The sequence below is a fragment of the Dasypus novemcinctus genome, chromosome 9, assembly GCF_030445035.2.
Source record: "Dasypus novemcinctus isolate mDasNov1 chromosome 9, mDasNov1.1.hap2, whole genome shotgun sequence".
NCBI classification, from domain to species: Eukaryota; Metazoa; Chordata; class Mammalia; order Cingulata; family Dasypodidae; genus Dasypus; species Dasypus novemcinctus.
In genome coordinates, this window is record NC_080681.1 from 31377602 (window position 1) to 31398790 (window position 21189).

General features: G+C 38.7%; 1 protein-coding gene across 4 annotated transcripts in view; it reads right to left on the reverse strand.

The window, feature by feature from the left end:
• The window catches only part of ABCD3 (ATP binding cassette subfamily D member 3), a 106819-nt gene that overhangs the window by 8736 nt on the left and 76894 nt on the right, over positions 1-21189 (reverse strand). For all 4 annotated transcript variants that reach the window (XM_004451002.5, XM_071217243.1, XM_071217241.1 and 1 more), the window contains 7 exons: positions 20420-20511; positions 20267-20339; positions 20079-20142; positions 9110-9187; positions 8940-9005; positions 8757-8846; positions 8179-8298 (listed from right to left, as the gene is read on the reverse strand). In XM_004451002.5, the coding sequence (XP_004451059.1) occupies positions 8179-8298; positions 8757-8846; positions 8940-9005; positions 9110-9187; positions 20079-20142; positions 20267-20339; positions 20420-20511 (583 nt within the window). The remainder of the gene's footprint in view (positions 1-8178; positions 8299-8756; positions 8847-8939; positions 9006-9109; positions 9188-20078; positions 20143-20266; positions 20340-20419; positions 20512-21189) is intronic.

Below are 21189 nucleotides of genomic sequence, written 5' to 3' on the forward strand. Positions count from 1 at the left end.
TGTTTAATTCTCATCCTGAACAGAAGAGGAAATTAATACATCGGAAATATTTTATTGATAAAACAAACATACAGATGAACTCAGGTAAAAAAGGTCTCTACTTTGAAACATTTTGTTGCTTGAGTAATGGTACTAATTAATATTCTCACCAATAATTTTTATATATTTTATTAGAGAAGTTATAAGCTTATAAAACAATCATGTATAATGTGCAGAATTACCATACATCACACCTCCACCAACGTTTTGCATTGTTGTAGAACATTTGCGACAGATTATGAAACATAATTAGAATACTACTAGTAACTATGGTCCGCAGCTTACATTTGGTATATTTTTTCCATATACCCCCTATTATTAACACTTTGTATTAGTATTGTACATTTGTTACTGTTCATGAGAGAACACGTTCATATCTGCACTGTTAACCACAGTCCATCATCCCCTACATGGTTCATTGTCTTATACAGCCCCATGCCTTGTACAATCTATCCAAAGTGTGCACTCAGTGGCTCTCACTTTCTCAGAGCTGTGCAGTATATCGCCTCCGTAAATTTTTGAACATTTTCCTTAGTCCAGAATGAAAAATCCCATTATTGACCCTTAGCACTGATATAGTACCTTCTTTGACATTGATGCAAGAATATTACAATATTGCTGTTAAATTATGAGTTACATTAATTATATTTTTCCCATGCATCACCATACTCTTACTGCCTTGTAATAGTGACATACATTTGTTCTGGTTCATAGAACATTCTTATATTTGTACTATTAACCACAATTCTCATTCACCACCAGGTTCACGATGTTATTGCTCCTAGATTCTTCTCTAGCTTTCTTTCAATTGACTTTTACATCCTTAAAGTACCCCTGTTAAGCTAACATCCCATTTATAAACCAGCTGTGTTAGTTATACTCACTATAATGTATTACCACCAACTCTATCCATTTCCATACTTTTACAGTTAAGCTAATTAAAAATTCTACATACATTAAGTATCAGTACTCCTCCTCAGCCCTCATCCTATCTCCTAGTAACGTATACTCTAGGTTTTAACTACATGTATTTATTCTTCATATTTAGGTCATATTAGTGAGACCATGCAATTTTTGTCCTTTTGTGTCTAGCTTATTTCACTTAGCATAACGTCTTTAAGGTTCATCCATGTTCTCTTATGTGGCCCAATTTCATTTCTTCTTACAGCAGCGTATTATTCCATTGTATGTATATACCACATTTTGTTTATTCATTAATCAGTTAATGGACACTTGGGATGTTTCCATTTTTGGAATAATGAATAATGCCACTATGAACATCAGTGTGCAAATGTCTGTTCATGTCCCCGTTTTCAGTTCTTCTGAATATATTCCTAGTAGAGGGATTGCCAGATCATATGGCAGTTCTATATTTAGCTTCCTGAGGAACTGCCGAACTGTCTTCCACAGAGGTTACACCACTTTACATTCCCACCAACAGTGAAGGAGCATAACTATTTCTCACATCCTCTCCAGCACTTGTAGTTTTGTTTTTTTGTTTTTAAATTAATGGCTGTTCTGTGAGGTGTGAGATCATATCTTATTGTAGTTTTGATTTGCATTTCCCTAATAGTTAAATGATACTGAACCTTTTTTTCATGTGCTTTCTGGCCATTTGTATTTCCTCTTTCAAGAAATATCTATTTTGCCCATTTTTAAATTGGACCCCTTGCCCTATTATTGCTGAGTTGTATGATCTCTTCATGACACAGAAATCAAACTCTTGTCAGATATATGGTTTCCAAATATTTTCTCCTTTTCATCTCGACAAAGTCCTTTGAAGCACGAAAGTGATGAAGTTTGAAAAGGTTCAATTAGTCCATGTTTTCTTTCATTGCTAATGCTTTGAGTGTAAGGTTTAAGAAACCATCACCTACCACCAGGTCTTGAAGACGCGTCCCTACATTTTATTCCAGGCATTTTATTGGTTCTAGCTTTTATATTTAGGTCTTTAATCCATTTTGAGTTAATTTTATATCAGGTGTGTGAGAAAAGGAGTCCTATTTTTTTCCTTTAGCTATTCCCACCAATAATGAATGCTGAACATTTTCCCCATGTTTATTTTCCAAATGCATTTTTTTCCTGAGAATTTATTCTGATCCTTTTTCCAAAAAGTTCCAATTTGTCATTTGTTCCAATGATGTCCATGTTCCCCAAATCAATGGACAGTTATTTATCCTTACCCAATTTATTTTCTCTGTAATTTTCAACTCAGATGACCACTCCCTTTTTCTTAAGAAAGTGAGAGTGGCACCATGCTCTGTTTTTCTCTTACTTCTTGGGCCACTTTCTCAGTTGGTTTTCCACTTGAATATTAACTGGGTTCCTAAGGGCTAATTCTTAGGATTTAGCAAAGCCCCCACCCTGACCCCACCCCCAGTTCATGCCTAACCCAAACCTCAGAACTTGACCTTATTTGGAAACTGGGCCTTTGCAGACATAATTAGTCAAGAATATATAGCACTGGATTAGGGTGGACCCTAAATCCAATGACTGGTATTCTTTTTTTATTTTTTATTCCTCCCTCCCCCCCACCCCCCCAGTTGTCTGCTCTGTGTCCATTCGCTGTGTGTTCTTCTGTGACCCTTCTATCCTTATCAGCGGCACCCAGAATCTGTGTTTCTTTTTATTGCGTCATCTTGTTGTGTCAGCTTTCTGGGTGTGCGGTGCCATTCCTGGGCAGGCTGCACTTTCTTTCGCGCTGGGCAGCTCTCCTTATGGGGCGCACTCCTTGCACGTGGGGCTCCCCTATGTGGGGACCCTGCGTGGCATGGCACTCCTTGCATGCTTCAGCACTGAGCATGGGCCAGCTCCACATGGGTCAAGGAGGCCCGGGGTTTGAACCGTGGACCTCCCATGTGGTAAGCGGATGCCCTATCCATTGGGCCAAGTCCGCTTCCCTGACTGGTATTCTTATAAGAAAGTCCTGTAATGATAGACACACAGGGAGAAATCCATGTAACAAGGGAAGAAGATTGGGTTAATGAATGTAGTAGTCAAGGAATGCCCAGGACTGCTGGCAACCACTGAAACTAGGAAGAAGAAAGGAAGATTTCTTCCCTAGAGCCTTCAGAGGGTGAATGTCCCTGCTGTCACCTTGATTTTAGATTTCTAGCCTCCAGAACTGTGAAAGAATAAATTTGTTGTTTTTAAGCCAACAGTTTGTGTTCATTTGTTACAAGAGCCCTAGGAAACCAATAAACTAATGATTTCAAACACTATTTACATTCTGCCAACTCCAATATATCTATCTAGCCCATGCTTCTCTTCTAATTTCCAGATTGATATATAAAAATTTCTACTCAACCTTTCTACATGGATGCCTCACAAGATTCTTAAACTTTAAGTCTAAAATTCAAACAGGTTTTCTAGATTTTCCCCCCTAAAATCCATTCCTCATTCACCCATTTTCATTCCATTCATCAGTAAACCCTGTGGAGTGTAAAGTTCACTCACATTTCTGCATCTCTGCAAGCATGTGCATAGCCTAGAACACATTCATCTCCAGCCTGGATAACCACAAATGGCCTCCTCTATCCTCTTTTTTTTTTTTTTTAGTATTTATTTTTTATTTCTCTCCCCTTTCCCATTCCCTCAGTTGTCTGCTCTCTGTGTCCATTTGCTGTGTGTCTTCTGTGTCCGCTTGGATTCTTGTCAGCAGCACCCAGAATCTGTGTCTTGTTTTGTTGTGTCATCTTGCTGCATCAGCTGTGTGTGTGCGTGGCGCCATTCCTGGGCAGGCTGCACTTTTTTTTTGTGCTAGGCGGCTCTCCTTATGGGGCACACTCCTTGTGTGTGGGGCTCCCCTATGCGGGAGATACCCCTGCGTGGCACAGCACTCCTTGCGTGCATCAGCACTGCATGTGGGCCAGCTCATCACACAGGTCAGGAGGCCCTGGGTTTGAACTGTGGACCTCCCATGTGGTAGGCAGATACCCTATCCGTTGGCCCAAATCCACTTCCCATCCTCTACCCTCTTTTTTTGCTCCTTTCCAAACCATTCTCCACAACCAGAGAGAATCATTTGGAAAATGTAAATCAGAGAAATCTACTCTTATGCTTAAAACTCTTCAATAACTTCTCATTTCGCTTAGAATTAAATTCAAACTCCTTACCAGGGACTACAAAGCCCTGCACAACCTTATTTCTACTTACTGTCTAACCGCAACATTTTAGCTGAACTACATGAACATAAAGTATTTTCTGCCTTAGAAGTTTGGCACATACCATTTGTTTCTTATGTCAACAATCTGAGCCTATCTAAGATTGGAAGCCATAAATGTCTGGTGGCACCAATCCACAAAACTGTCTGATTTTTTTCGGCTGTGCTCTGAAGTCTGGGTAGAGAAATGCCAAAGCAAACAAAAATTTTGGGTTGGGGTTTAGGTAATATAATGAAACAAAAACTGGGAACGGAAGTTGAAGGAAAGGGAACATTTGTTCATTCCTTTAAGAAATACCTCCTGAGTAACTCCCATGTGGGGGACTGGATTATGAAGACAGGAAAGGAGGCAGTTACAAGGGGAGTGAGCCACTGTGAGAAAAGGAAAGGGTCAAGAAACTACAGAGTGCAGTGAGTCTGAAGAACAGGGACAGCTGTCAATCAGGTAAAAGAAAAAAATAAATTTACAAAAACAGATTTTAAAAATTATCGAAATTTTATAACACTCGTATCTCTGGTAAGGGCATTTTGGCTCTTTTTTTTATACTTTTATAGACTTTCCAATTTTCTACCATATATACTACCATATATACTTTTTGATAATTCAAAATAAGAAAACCCACTACTAAATAGAAATAGCAAGAATAATGGAGTAGGAAAGGCAATTTTTGGTCAGAAAAGTGAGATATCCCAACTTACTGAGTTAGGTGAGCCATACTGGTTGGCCCCAAGAGGGTACTTTGGAGGTAAGGAAAAGGTACACTGGGGACTTCAAAAGACAATGAGAGAAGAAAACTAGATGGACAGATCACCTGCACACTGAAGGCTTATTATGTACTGGGTTAAAGCAAGAAGTTTGGATCTGAACCTCAGTTCTGTCACTAACTAGCTGTATGGCATTAGTAAGGTGCTTTAACTCTCCCAAATCTTTCCTTTGTCTGTATCTCATTTCATGGGGCTTTTGAATTACATATGATCTGCCATTTGAAACCAATCTCTACTTTATTCTACCAGCACATTTTCTTTGTAGCTATAAATGAACTCTGCCTTCTATTCAGTGAGTAGAAAGTATGGGAATCCCTTCCTAGATTATAGGCCAGATAAGCAGCCACCTAGCACAGAGCCTTGCAAAGAGCAGATTCTTAGTTAAAATGAACTCTGTAGAAATGATACTGTTAATTAAGTTTCCAGTAGGAATAATAGATTGATAATCTGATCTCCCTACATGTTTACTAGTTTTTGTTCAGGAACTTTTAGAAATCTGTTTACAGGACCTCCTTTTATTCAATAATATTACTATATTCCCACTCTTATGCCCCAAATTCAAATTCTGACTTTTCATACCCTAAGGTTCCTTTGGTTTGTTTTACATAAACCTTCACTATTAAAGACTCATTGTTTGGAGTGGTGACACCTTACAAATTTGTTCTTTCTAAAATTTGTAATGTATTCTAAACTAATATACCTAAAATATGTCACCCTTTTACTCCCAACCTTTTTTTGAAAATATTCAATCCTACCAAGAAACTGAAAAATAGTAAAAATGAACATGTCCATACTCCATCAATAACTTCACCAAATATTAATATCTGTTACATTAGCTTTCTTTCTTTCTCCCTCTAAAATCTTTATAGAAAGTAGCAAAAACAGTATGTTCTCTTTTATACTTCACATTCAATTTTCCAAACACTGGCCTTTACAGGCTACATCCTGCCAATGGCTTGGTCATGCTACAGTTACATGTGCAGCTGTGTCATGGATGAGCTTTCCCCATTTCCCAAACAACTCTTTTAAACTTCATCTGTTTTTGGGGAAACTTCCCCCCACCTTAATCTTCTTCCAATATATCCTCTCATTCCTATAAGCACACACTTGTATTTATCTTCACATAAAAACTACTGCATTTGTACCTTCATACAACATTCAGAGGACTCCTTAATTAAGCAAATCTATTATTCTTTCTCTGAGTTTCCATTGAGTCCATTTGTAAACCTTGACTTACCCTTCCATTTTCTTTGACATCATAAGTACAGGAATTTAAATTTGTTTTTTTGGCTTGTAGCTATTTCTATTAGATATCTTATAAACTGACTCTAGAAATGCCTAATCATTTCACATTTTCACTCCCTCAGCTCAACTACCACTTTAAGTATGGCTAACATCCTTCTTTTCTTTTGTTTATGATTCATTCTTACTCTATAGTAATCTCATGGTATACCATTAGTCGGGCTTATATATAAAGGGTAATGATTTTTAGAAAAACAATATGCAAAATCAGGGAATACAAGGTGTAACAGTTTGATATAGTTATGAATTCCAAAAAGACACTGGATGTTTGTAATCTGGTCTGTACCTGGACATGATTAAGTTATGATTAGGGGGGAGCGGACTTGGCCCAGTGGTTAGGGTGTCCGTCTATCACATGGGAGGTCCACAGTTCAAACCCTGGGCCTCCTTGACCCGTGTGGAGCTGGCCCATGTGCAGTGCTGACGCGCGCAAGGAGTGCCGTGCCATGCAGGCGTGTCCCCCGCGTGGGGGAGTCCCACGCGCAAGGAGTGTGCCCCGTGGGGAGAGTCTCCCAGTGCGAAAGAAGGTGCAGCCTGCCCAGGAATGGTGCCGCACACACGGAGAGCTGACACAGCAAGATGATGCAGCCAAGGGAAACACAGATTCCCGTGCCACTGACAACAACGAAAGTGGACAGAGAGGAAAGCACAGCGAATGGACACAGAGATCAGACAATTGGGGGGGGGGGGAGGGTGAAGGGGAGAGAAATAAATCTTTTTTTAAAAAAGTTATGATTAGGACTTTGATTGGGCCACGTCATTAGGGTGTTGAGTCCCCACCCCTTGGTGGGTGGGGTCTCACAGATAAAAGGTATGACCAAAGACAGAGTTGGGGGTTCTTAATGTTGAATTTTGATGTTGGAGTTTTGATGCTTAAGTCTTAAGCCAGAGCCCCAGGCAAAGAGACGGAGCTGGTCGCCTGATAGTCTACAGCTGACCTTGTGGAGAAAACAGGAGCCAAGCCCAGAGGACCCCAGGAAGCCTGAACCCTCGCAGACCTCGGCAGCCATCTTGCTCCAACACGTGGAAATAGACTTTGGTCTTATGCTTTATGGCCTGGTATCTGTAAGTTCCTACCGCAAATAAATACCCTTTATAAAAACCAACCAATTTCTGGTATTTTGCATCAGCACCCCTTTGGCTGACTAATACAGAAGGCAATAAATAGGGAGACTATACAACCTGAAGATAATGGGTAAGCAATTCAGCTATAAGCCATTTCTTTTGCTTACTTTCTTTGGCTGCAGTTTTCTCTAATTTCCCCCAGGCTAATACTCTGGAGAAAAAAAACCAAACTTCTGATTTTTCTCAAACTATGGTATGTAGAGTGAGAAAATGACTCTTTAAAAGATACTCCTCTTAACGGTACTCCAAGTATCATTCTTAATTTGTAGTGTTTAGTAGTCATGCTTGGTCAGGGATAAGTTTAGTCAACTATAACAATTAAAATACTTCCTTTCAAATGCTTCTTTATATTAGGCAAATCTAAAAATTCTAAGTAACTTAGGTAGTGGACCCTGAGCCCTGGGAAAAAAAAATATATATATATATAATATTTTATATACAAATATACATAAATGGTGAGAAAAAGAGATGTCTATAAGGATGAAGATACTGAAACAGATCTTGTACCCCAACAAGGAACCAATGTGTTACCACTCTGGGTACATAATTGGATCCACAGCTTTTGTTTTCACAGACTGTGGCATTAATTTTATGAATCTTTCAGAATATTAAATTAACATGCAAGTAATATATTCTTGAGTTTCTATTATCATTTGAACAAATCCACAATGTAACAACTGCTAAATCAAAATATTAAAATAAAGCTTTAATTAATCAAAGTACTGGAATACAAGAATGACTTCATGCAACCAGGTATATTTTTGGACAATTCTGAGTATACTTACTGCCATTCTTTGTTTTTCTCCACCACTGAGTACATCCATCCAATCCTGAACACTGTCCCAGCCTCCTTCACGTTCTAGGATGTGACCCAACTGGACATTGTCTAAGTATTCCTTCAGCACCTTTCAGCAAAATGATTGAAAATGAAACTCAGCTTAAGATAAACCAAATTTCTCCATCTTCCTTTATAATTCCATTGCTTATATCAATTAAAAAGGCACATTTCACAAAAGAATAGTACACAAAGGTAGCACTGAACCTTTCAGTTTCTATTTATACTAACTTTGACACAATATATATCTAGCAGCTTAAAGAGTATAACACCATTGTGCAAAATGAAAGGGTGGGGACAATGAGAAAACAAACAATAGGGTATAGATAAGGTTAAATACTGAACAGGTCACATTTAAGCAAAGTGGTTATCATCTTACCTCAGTCTGGTAAATGGTAATTAATGACAAGCTTTGGAAGGTTTTATGGTTAAGATAAACAACCTAGTGTTTAAAATACTTAACTGATTATGATAAAGAATCTGAAATGGAGTATTTTTAGTGGGTCTAGGACATAAACATTCCCTTACTAGGTCAGATATTCCCTTCCTTTTCTGATCTTCTCTTCCATCTGGATAGATCACTTGATCTCGAAGAGTTCCAAGGGTCATATAAGGTCTCTGATAGTAGTAGAGCACAAGTCATTAGAAGTGAATTTAAAAAAATAAATAGAAAGGAAAAAGGTTTATGAAATAACTCTAACAAGGTCTTACCTGAGGAACATAAAATAACTTTCCTCTCTCAGGTTTAGTTAGACGACCTCCAAAAAGAGGCCATAACTATAAAAGGAAAGGAGAAGGAGACAGGCAGTTGTGAATTTAACAATGTGGTAGATTATATAGCAAATTAAGACCACAAAATTTTGAAGCCAATTTGTACTTACCTCACCAAGAACACGGAAAAGTGAACTCTTTCCACATCCATTTGGACCACAAATTAGAACATTGGCCCCAGAGCGAACCTAAAATAGAAATTAGTCAATGAATTAACTAAATTAGAGTGAATATATCATCAATGGACATTTACTTAAGAGTCAAACAGCTCTTGCTAATTATAAGCTTTCTATTTTGTTTGTAAACATGCTATTAAATGGTAGAAGCAGTGGAGGGATATGGTATTGGGTCCTTTTAGTTTTGTTTACTTTTACTTTTTATTCAGATACATTTTTTCAGCAAGGATGTATTAGTTTTCAATGTGGTAAAGTTGTATTTATTTATTTTTAAAGATTTATTTTTTATTTATTTCTCTCCCCTTCCCCGCCCCTCCTCCACCTAGTTGTCTGCTCTCTGTGTCCATTCGCTGTGTGTTCTGTGTCCGCTTGGATTCTCGTCCACGGCACTGGGAATCTGTGTCTTATCTTGCTGTGTCAGCTCTCTGTGTGTGCGATGCCACTCCTAGGCGGGCTGCACATTTTTCGCGCTGGGCGGCTCTCCTTATGGGGCTAACTCCTTGCGTGTGGGGCTCCCCTATGCGGGGGACACCCCTACGTGGCACAGCACTCCTTGTGCGCATCAGCACTGCGTGTGGGCCAGCTCATCACACGGGTGAGGAAGCCCTGGGTTTGAACCCTGGACCTCCCATGTGGTAGGCGGACACTCTATCCGTTGAGCCAAATCTGCTTCCCAAAAAGTTGAATTTAAAAACCACGATTAATTGATGTCATCAACTTAATCTTAACCTGAATACCAAGAGCTAAATCTTAAAAAAAATCTGTTATTTAAAAAAATACATATTTATATACACAAAATCTTTTTAAAGAAAACTGAACCATACTATGTAATACTGTTCTACAACTTGTTTTTATTATTTAGCAATATATCAATGAAATTATTTAGCAATATATCAGTATATTCAGACCCCCTCATCCCTTTTTTTAATACCTGCAGTATGTTCCCTAGTAAGGATGTATCATAATTTACTGAAATACTCCCCTTTTGTTAAATATTTAGGTTGTTCTGCATTTTGTTTTGCCCTTTGAGATAATACTGTAATGAATCTTTGGGCATGCAAGTAAATCTATGCACTAATGAGAAATGTTTCTACAAATTAGATTCAAATTAGAAGTCAAAGTAGATGTGAATTACAAATATTTACAAGTGCAACCAAATTGATCTGCAACGATGTAAAGATAAGAGAAAATGAAAAAAAAAAAAAGTAAAGATTGTATAAGTTCTGGACTATGGTTGGTCTTATAAGTAAGTGCCTAATTAGCCCTGGAAAAGATCATAAAACTTGGGTTCTAACTCTAGCTGACACCATGAAGTAGCACTGCAGCACAGAAGGAAACATGATATCAGAAGGATATGAGTTATACCAGCTGTGTAACCTGCCTTTGAAAAAAAAATTTAAACTGCTGTCTGAGGTTCCTATCATTCAATTCAATAAATGTTTACTGAATGCTCTGTGTCAGGCTCTATTCTAGGCAACAGGGTTACATTTAGTGAATAAGAGAGACCAAAAACAAAATAACAAAAAAATCCTGCCCTAATCGGTTTACCATTCTAATGGGAAAACATACAATAATGAATACTCATCATCCATTAGAAAATTAAATAGTATGCTAGAAATAAACTGCTATGGAGAAAAAACAAATCAGGGTGGGAGAAAGTGCATTTTAAATCAGGGTGGTCAAGAGTAGGCTTCACTGAGAACTGAGCAAAATGTTAAAAGAAATAAAGGACTGAATTAGGACTTATCCGAAGAAAGACTGAGCTTCTCCCCACCCCTCACCCCCCAAAGCCAATCCAAAGGCATTGAGGCAGAAATGTGTCTGGGCCTGTTAAAAAACAAGACAGAGACTGATTTGGCTGGAAAAGAACGAATAGGAGAGAAGAGCAGTAGGAAATGAGCCCACAGAAGTAAACAATGGGGGTAGACTGGTGAGAAGCAAACCTATAGGGCATTGTAAGCCATTGAAAGGACTTTGGCTTTTACTCTAATGAAATGGAGTACCATCAGAGGATTGTTTTTGTTTTGTTTTTGGCAGAGGAGTGAAATAACTTATGTTTTAACACCTAATACACCTATCTCAGAGTTAACTGTAGTAAAATACCATACTTTATACAAACCAACACTGGAGAATAGTCTATTCCAAATGATTTTTCAGATGAATGAACTGATCTTTTTTATGAGAAATTCTTTTAAGGAATAATTCTGAAAGACTTCTTTCTAAACCATTACATATTTCCTTGTCCTATAAAACTGAATATACTGAATATTCTTTAAACTACTGTTGATGACACAAAGTTATTAAATATAATATCTGTATTCTTCTATAACAGTAATGCCCTTAGGAGCTTTAAAAGATTCAGAGAACAAGGTCACAAAGTAAAAAACTTGAACAAATAGGCTCAAATAAGACTTCCCAAAGGAAGCCAAAATAAGAGCAAAATGTGAGGTTTTTGAGATTATAAAAGTGAAGTTACAGGGACTGGCCAGAAACATATTAAATCCAGAGATGGAATGTGGGAAGGTGATAGGGTAGGAAGCTCCAGGAAAAAGTCCCTCCACCAAAACAGCTATTTAACTGCTAAGAACTGTCTGAATCAACTATTTCGATACTATGGAGTCTAGTGGAACACTGTGCATAGCATTGAAGAAAGAGCTGGAGAAAGAGGTTGGTAAATTTCAATAAATACCGAAGAATTTCACCCTTCCTGCAGTCTACCATTTCCCACTGCCCGCCTTCTGGCAGGCAGCAGTGAGCTCTGTAGGCAGGACTTCCAGGTGACAGGATGGGCTATAAGGACCTAGTTCTCCAGAGCCCAGCGGTGTGTTGTCTGATAGCTGATTACAGCTTCTGATCAGCCACTTCAGATCACTAGGGGCTGGCTCTGAGGGTGACCATTGTTCCAAACCTCTAAGGCAAATGTAGCAGAGAAACCTTAAAGACATTAATCTTCCTCAAAACTACAGACAGGGAAACGGACTTTGGCCCAGTGGTTAGGGAGTCCGTCTACCACATGGGAGGTCCGCGGTTCAAACCCCGGGCCTCCTTGACCCGTGTGGAGCTGGCCATGCGCAGTGCTGATGCGTGCAAGGAGTGCCCTGCCACGCAAGGGTGTCCCCCGCGTGCGTGAGGAAAGCCGCCCAGCGTGAAAAGAAAGAAGCAGCCTGCCCAGGAATGGCGCCGCCCACACTTCCCGTGCCGCTGACAACAGAAGCGGACAAAGAAACAAGACGCAGCAAACAGACACCAAGAACAGACAACCAGGGGAGGGGGGGAAATTAAATAAATAAATAAATCTTTAAAAAAAAAAACAAAAACAAAACTACAGGCAACAGTTAAAGGGCTGTAGTAACTGGGCAAGTGCTGAATCAAGAAAATGCATCTTCAAATTCCATGGTACCCTTGCAGGCCCCTCCTCCAACCCCTCCCCAGCAGTGTGGAGCTAGGCTGAGCTCCCACTGTAGGTTCCTGGCCTTGTTCCAGAGGGAGCACAGTAAAACCCCTATAGGTGTTTTGGGGTTCCTGTATGTCAGTGCCAATCTACCAGGTACAAGTCTGGAAGGCTGAACAATGAAACTCATCTTGGGCTCTCCTGCCCAGAATTTGTCCTGACAGCAGAGAAGTAGCTTTCACATAGCTAAAGCAGTACAAGAAAAAATTAATAGTGACTTTAAATGTAAACAGATTAAACTGTCAAAAGGCAGAGATTGGCAGATTAGATTTTAAAAACGACCCAACTACATTACAAGAGACCTTAACTTCAAGACACAAGTATGTTTAAAGTGTAAAAAAGGGAAAAAAACATGTCATACAAATAGTAACCAAGAGAACTGAGGTAGTTCTACCAATATCAGATAAAATAGACCTTAAATCAAAAACTACCATGAATTTATATGGCTAAGCGAATTCAAAGAGTCGGGAGGCCATTTCAGAGGTAGCACTTATGCACATCTCTACAGGATCTCATTGACAGCCAAAGAAGGTATGACCCCAAATAATGAGGCTCCTCAGGGATATGGAGACATCCATACACTATCATCAGGGCAGACAGCTCAGGAATTTGGCTCCTTGCCAGTGGGTACTAATCTGGTATTTATGCTCCCCAGTGTGACTGAGTTAGATTCAGCAGTGGTTTCCCTATGCATGACCCTTCCGTCCTTCTATTTGAACCTTGCATTGGTAGGTGTACATCTAAGAGACATAAATCTTTGGCCTGTCCATGTGCCAGCTGAGTCCTGAATCTCAACGGAGTTGCAACACCTACTCTCCAGTTCAATGGACTTACCCAGGGCAACAACAGGGAGGAGGTGATGGACAAACAACAAACCAAGGAACCGAGAGTACCTAAAACTGAAAGCAAGAGGATCCCATCTATCAGATGTATGGTATCGAAGCCTCCCTCAAGTAATGGTGGAATGGGCATCACCATCCAAGAGTCCTCAGGATTGGGAAACAAACTATGGACTAAAATAAACTTACTAGTATTCAACTATAGACTCCTTGTGAATCTAGCAATGGAAGAAATATCACTGTTGCAGAGGCAATGACCCATGGATATTCTGAGGCTAGGAAGAGTGAAAAAGGGTGTAATGGGGTGGGGGGGGCGGCATTTTCGGGACTTGGGAATCATCTGAATGACATTACAATGTCAGGTACAGGCCATTATATATCTGGCCATAACCAAGAAGTTGAATGGGAGAGAGCGCAAACTACAATGTAAACTATAATCCACGCTTAGCAGCAGTGCTCCAAAATGTGTTTTATCAATTGCAATGAATGTACAACACTGATAAAAGATGTTGCTAATGTGGGAAAATGTGGGAGGTGTGGAGAGTGGGCCATATGTGAATCCCCTATATATTCTCTGTAACATTTATGTAATCAAAGTATCTTTTAAAAAATAAAAAAAGTGAAAGAAAAAGAAACCATTATGAGGGACAAAGAAGGTCATTCTATTCCTTTAAAGGGAACAATTCAACACGAAGACATAACAATTATAAATAAATATGCACCTAATGGCAAAGGCTCAAGATGAATGAAATATATGAAGCAAATGAATGAAATACATGAAAAAATATATGAAGCAAATAGTCACAGGTTTGAAGAGAGAAATTAGTGGTTCTATATTAAAAGTAGATTTTAATATACCACTTTTAATAATGGATAAAATATCTAGACAGAAGATCAATAAGGAAATGAAAGACTTGAACTATACTCTAAACCAGCTAGGCCTACCAGACATTATAGAACACTTCACCCAACAGCAGCGGAAAACACACTTTTATTAGGTACACATGCATCATTCTCCAGGATAGCCCATATATGTTGGGTCACAAAACAAATCTCAATAAAGTGAAAAATACTGAAATCATACAATATATCTTCTCTGACAACAATGGGATGAAGCTAGAAATCAATGAGAGAGGGAGAAATGGAAAAATCACCAATCTGTGGAAATTAAACAACATACTATTAACCAGTGAGTCAAAGAAGTCATAAGGGAAATTAGGAAATATCTTTGAGGTGAATTAAAATGAAAACACAATATACCAGAACTTATGGGGTCCAGCAAAGACTGAAAGGGAAATTTATAGCTCTAAATACTTACATTAAAAAAGAATGATCTGAAATCAGATACCAAACTTCACAACTGGAAGAGCTAGAAAAAAGAAGACCAAACTAAACCCAAAGTGAGCAGAAGGAAGGAAATAAGGATTACAGGGGAGATAAATGAAGTAGAGAATAAAAAATTAGAATCAAGAAAACCAAAAGGTGTTTCCAGTTTCCATGAAAAGATCAATAAAATTGATAAAACTTTAGCTTATCTGACAAAGCGTAAAAAAAAAAAAAAGAGCAAGAGAAAGAAAGAAAGAGAGAGAGAGAACACAAATAAGATTAAAAAAAAAAAAGAAAAGAAGGGGGGGGGGGACACATTACGACCAACCCCACAGAAATAAAAGATTTTAAGAGGCTATTATGAAAAACTGTATGCCAACAAATGAAACAATCTAGATGAAATGGACAAAGAGAAACACAAACTACCAAACTGACTAAAAAGAAAGAAAAGCTCTAAACAGACCAAAAGCACCTGAATTGATTGGCTCTTTAACATCTGCCAAGATCATAGCCATCAGAGGGAGAGATGTCAGGAGACACCACTACCTCTTGGAAAAGTACTGAAGGAGCACAAGTGCTGCTGAGGGAGCTAGCAATGCATGCCGTCATTTATGCCCTGCTCTTCTGGGGCCCTGAAAATGCCACTTTTACAGCAGGTATCAAGAATATTAAAAGCTGCATTTCCCATAATGCATAAGCCCTCTTACCAAGATCTCTGTATCATGTAAGATAAGCCCTTGCTGAGATAGAAGAGACAGAGACTGGTAGAGGTAACATCCAGAGTCTGGAGTACCAAAAGGGAGAGTGAAATATGGGAAAAAGGAAAATCACCTACCCCAAAATCCAATGTGACAGGACCTGCTGAAAGCTAGGGAGGCATGGGAGAAAATTGACAAACAACTCAATGCCATTCTGCTAAAACACTGGAAGAGGCTAAAGTCAAAACAACAATAAACTAGAGGGTCCCAAATAACCATTGAGGATTCCCATGTATGATGGTGTAATGTACTCCCTTCTCTACTAGGGGCAACACATTTTATTTACTTAGTGGGGACCAATGTATTGTTAGTTCCACATGGAGCCTCCAAGCCCCAGATAGCCCTGAATCTCTGGGAACCTTACTTGTCTCCTCAGGGAATCCCCAATGGTTATCTGGACCACTGGCATACATTGAAGGGTATTGGGGTACATCCACCCTGGTGAAAAAAGCTCATCTCCTTCTTCAGATAGGGCAAGCCCCTCCAGCCCACAGATGGGTGTGCATATCCCCTATACCTGAAAATATACTCTCTCAGGGGCCACACTAGATAACACCAAAAGAAAATTTCACTTAAGGATGAGAATCGTGAAGGCCATGCTACACGGACATACTAGGTGGGAATCTGTCCTCCTAAAGTAGCCAAGGAAAACAGTGGCTGTTAAACTACAATGCCAACCTGGGAGGCACAAAAATATATCTGCAACTATCTTGGAAATGGAATAAGTATAAATTAATTGACTGGCACAGAGTCCTTTCAATAGGCCAGTCTGGCCTGTAAGGAAGCCAGAAAGAACATAGAGAATGATCATAGATTATCAGGAACTGAACAAAGTCCCTCCTACCATCCGTGCTGCCATACCCAATGTAGCCCAAATATAAGAGAAATTAACATCCTGTCTAGGGACCTATCATGCTGCTATATATTTGGCCAATACTTTCTTTAGTATAACAATAGATAATCACTGCACACGTTGGTTTCCACTTGGAAAGGATGGCAGTGGACCCTCCAGGTCCTTCTCCAAAGATATACACATAGGCCTACTACCTGTCACAGATTAATAGCCAGAGACCTGGACACCTTGGGTCCACTTCCACAAGTAAAGGTAAAACAGTATGTGAATAATATCTCACTAACCTCTATAGAATCAAGTCTTTTACAGAAAGTCACAGAGAAGGTGTGGCAGCATCTCCAGAAAAAATGATGGGCAATCAAACCCCAGAAAATATAGGGAGCAAGAAACACTGTCAAGTTTCTCAGAGGTGGACTATTGTGTGAGACTCATGTTTTACCATTTACTATGCTAAATAAGTGTCACGCTTTCTCCTGTCTACAACAGTTAAAGAGGTACAGACTTTTGGGGGGTTCTTGGGCTATTGGAGGACATTTATCCCTCACTTGGCACAATGTCTGCACTCCCTAAATAGGCTAATAAAAAAAGGGAGACATATGGGATTGGAGGCACAAGATAGAGACCTATGCCCAAGCAAAAATTTTAGTAGGTCAAGCACAAGTTATGCAAATTGTGATTCCAGGGTTATCTTCTGAGCCAGATATCTCCATCACAGAGGACAGAATGGGGTGGGTCCTACTGCAAAGGAATGGGAAGACAGGAATCACCACAGGGTTTTGGTCTCAACCCTTCAAAGGAGCTGAGCATGATTATACCATCCCAGAAAAGCAATTCATAGCTGTACACCAAGCTTTACTACAAGAGGTCACCACAGGAGATAAGGCAATGGAAATAAAAACATGTATTGCAATAAGGGTAGAAGGGCTGTTTGTGAGGCCTGTTTCTATGGTAGCCCAGAATGGCATACCAGTGTGGTAGCATGCATATCTATAGCAGAGGAGGCAAATAACACCTAATCCTATCTCTCTGGAGTTACAACCTGTGACAGTTTGAAACTGAACGGGCCCCAGAAAATCAAGGTCTTAAAGCTTATTCATTCTTGTGGGTGTTAACCTATTATAAGTAAGGCTTTGAGTAGGTTCCTTCAGTTGAGGGATGGCCCAGGGTGGGTCTTAATCCTCTTACTGGGGTCCTTTATAAAAGAATATAATACAGAAAGAGAGAAAACCATGGAAGCTGGAAGCTGAAAGCAATGAAATCTGGAAAAGAAGGGAGAGAACAGCAGATGCCATCATGTGCCTTTCCCATGTGAGAGTAATCTAGGATTGCCAACAGGCCACCTTCAGGGAGAAAGCATTGCCTGATGATGCCTTAATTTGGACATTTTCATGGCCTCAGAACTGTAAACTTGTAAGCTAATAAATTCCCATTGTAAAACTCAATCCATTTCTGGTATATTCCTTTTGGCAGCTTTAGCAAACTAAAACACAACCTCTTCTGGGGCCTGAAACATATAACACAGAATTGGAAGAGGCCCTACATTTGACCCTAGAGGAGCCCCAGCAGATAAAGGAAAGAGAAGGAACATCCCCACAGAACGCTTGGTACATGGGTGGTTTCTGCTCAGGCCAACTCCCATGTTAGACAGTGGTAGCATACAACCAGCAACAGACACCTTGTGAGTGAAGACTGGAATGGGACACAGCAGTCAATGAGCTGAGCAAAGAGCTATCTGGTCAGTTCTTATAAAAGAGTCACACATGGTCACCATTTGTACTGATTCATGGGCAGTTATGAAAGGATTAACAAATATGGATCGCCCAATGGGAAGCCAATAAATGGTTTATAAATGGGAGTCTCTTGTGGGGGGGAGGGGGTGCTAAACTATGGCAAGCTATCTGGGATCACCCGCAACATTAAGGGGTAGAGATTTCAGTTTTCTATTTAGTTGCCCATCAGCTGACCTCTTTTCTGGGAAACATAGGCAGATATCTTAGTAAAGACCCAGGTGATGGAAATGACTGACAAGATAGACACAGCCCACTGGATATAATTGAAAGGGGAACACAGGGTAAACACACAGCCTGGAGGCTGGCATGAATGGCTGGTTTCCCTATTTCCCTATTTCCTGACGCGTCTGTGAGGACTGCCCCACTTGCAGCCAAATAAAACCCAAATCTGTCTGGGGTATCAGGCCTACAACAAGAGATGCTAAAGCTTTCGACCTCTGGCAATATAGGGCTTCTTCCAAGGAGTCTGGGGTATCACTATGCACTTAACCTGTGCAGACACTGATAATGGTCTTATGCAATCATTCCCCTGCAGATATGCCAACCAAACATCCATTATTAAAAGACTGCAGTGTCGACAACAATATATGGCATATCTATATAATATTTATGTCATTTCTAGTGACCCATTTCACTGGCACCTTAATTCAAGACTGAGAACAAAAGGAGGAGATAACATGGCAGTTTCATTTGCTTTATAACCTCAAGGGGCCAACTTGATAAAGGAAAAAAGAGCCTACCAAAGGAAAGGCTCAAACTCAAGTTCAAAGTATTTTGTGAAACTATCTTTTTATTTTCATAGTTCCTTGAAAAACAGAGATGTACTTAAGTATATTACCAAAAGCAGAAAGTTGAAGACTTAAGAGTCTAACAATTTAAAAAGAAATCTAATAATTATGCTTATTTTATAAATTACCAGACATTTCTTTAATGAAAGAGACTGAAAAAAATCCCTATATAAAGCACAAATTACAGAAGGCCATATACATAGGCAGATAAAAAAGGATTCTACAGCTATGTTGTCCAACAGAGTAGGCACTAGCTACATGTGACTATTTAAAAATCATATTAATTAAAATTATATAAAACTTAAAGTTCAGTTTGTTGGTCAGTCACATCTCAAGTGCTCAATAGCCACATGTAGCTATTGTTCTATACAGTGTAAACACGGAGCATTTTCGTCCTTGTGGAAAGCTCTATTAGACAGTGCTGTTGTAAGAAGTGGTATTTGGAACTGGGGAGATGGTCCACATGAGAGGAATTTATTACTAATCTTCAGCTTTTCCAGATCTGAACCATTCATAAAGTCACAACATGCACATAGCTTATCCTTTAGGTTTGCAATAGTATTACAAATCATAGGAAAACTCTCATATTTTGCCTTTTCTTTTTAATTTGTCCTGCCGTCTTCAGTATTACTATTCAGTTAGCATGAAAGGTTATTTTGGGTAAGTGGGCATCAATGGTATTGTTGTTTAGTTCTTACAGTGTTTTAACCAGAAAGTGTATATTTTGTTTCTATAGTTATTTATTGTACTGCACAGTCAAAACAATAATACCACATAAGCTTTTTTTAAAAATTCAATTAAAGTGACTAAAATTATATTTGCATGTTTAAATAATCATTCCAAATTGGATATTCTAATTAACTTTATCTATTTTTGAGTTGAACTTTTTTGGCAAACATTCTTTTGATAATAGTAGTTGAAATTTTCTTACTTAGTCAAATAAGAAAAATAGATTTCTAAGTGTTTCAAAGACTTACTGTGGCGAATCAGAAATTAAGTCAAGCCTTAAAGTTATTTTAAATATTTTAAATAGACAACAGTTTTCAGTTCACATTTTCAAGAATATTTAAGCTTTTATATGATCATTTAACAACTTACTTCAAAAGTAAGGTCTTGGATCAATATATCTCCATTTGGTGTTGCTAAAGGAACATGATCAAATCTACAGAGAAAATCAACAAAAAAGAGGATAATTTTACATTAAATCTAAGCAAATGTAAACTGCAAGAGAAAGGCTACTATAACGACAAATGTTTATTGTGCTAAAGAACTCTCTCTGTACATACTTTATAATGTTATCTGCATTGATGATTTCTCCAGCACCAGGTATCAAGGGAATATCTTGTGCTCTTTCAGAACCTTAAATGGAAAATAAGTACTAAAGCATTATATTATGTTAGTAAAAACTTAAAATTGTAACCAAATACTTTCATATTTACCCCTTTCCTGTTGTGAGACCATTGTGCGCTCATATTTGCCATGATTTAAATCCTTTAGAACTTGCATCAATTCTGTAATCCGAGCAGTAAAACTAAAATTGAAAGGAAAAAAAGGAACCATAATCAATACTCCAAAGGCTATCATATCTGTTATTTCAGACAAACCTAAGTTTCTAAAATTATAATTTAATTCACACGGAACCACCTAAATTTCTCATAAACATAAATTATTGATAGTATGTTTATGTTTTGTCCATTATGTTTCAGTAGGAGGGTAGGAGCATGGAAATGGGAGAAAGGGTTTCATAGGATCCCCCAAAATCAATGGTCATTTCATTAATAGGCATACCAAGCAGGTTGTTTGCTGCTGGAATTTTTAGGAAGTTTCTAGTGAGTAGTACAAAAAGACTACTGAGAGCCACTGAGTGTACACTTTGGATGGGTTATACTGTATAACAGTGAACCATGCGGTAGAAGATGGACTGTGGTTAACAATACAAATATCAAAGTGTTCTCTCATGAACTATAACAAATGTACAATACTAATACATGGTATTAATAACAAGGGAGTATATGGAAAAAATATACTAAATGTAAGCTACATAACATAATGGTAATAGTCTGATGATGTTCTTCCATAATCTGTAACAAATGTGCCACAAAAAAGTAAAGTGTTGGTGGAGGGGTGAGATATGAGAATTCTGCAACATTACGCATGACTGTTTTGTAAGCTCACAATTTCTGTAATAAAAAAACATATTAAAAAAAAA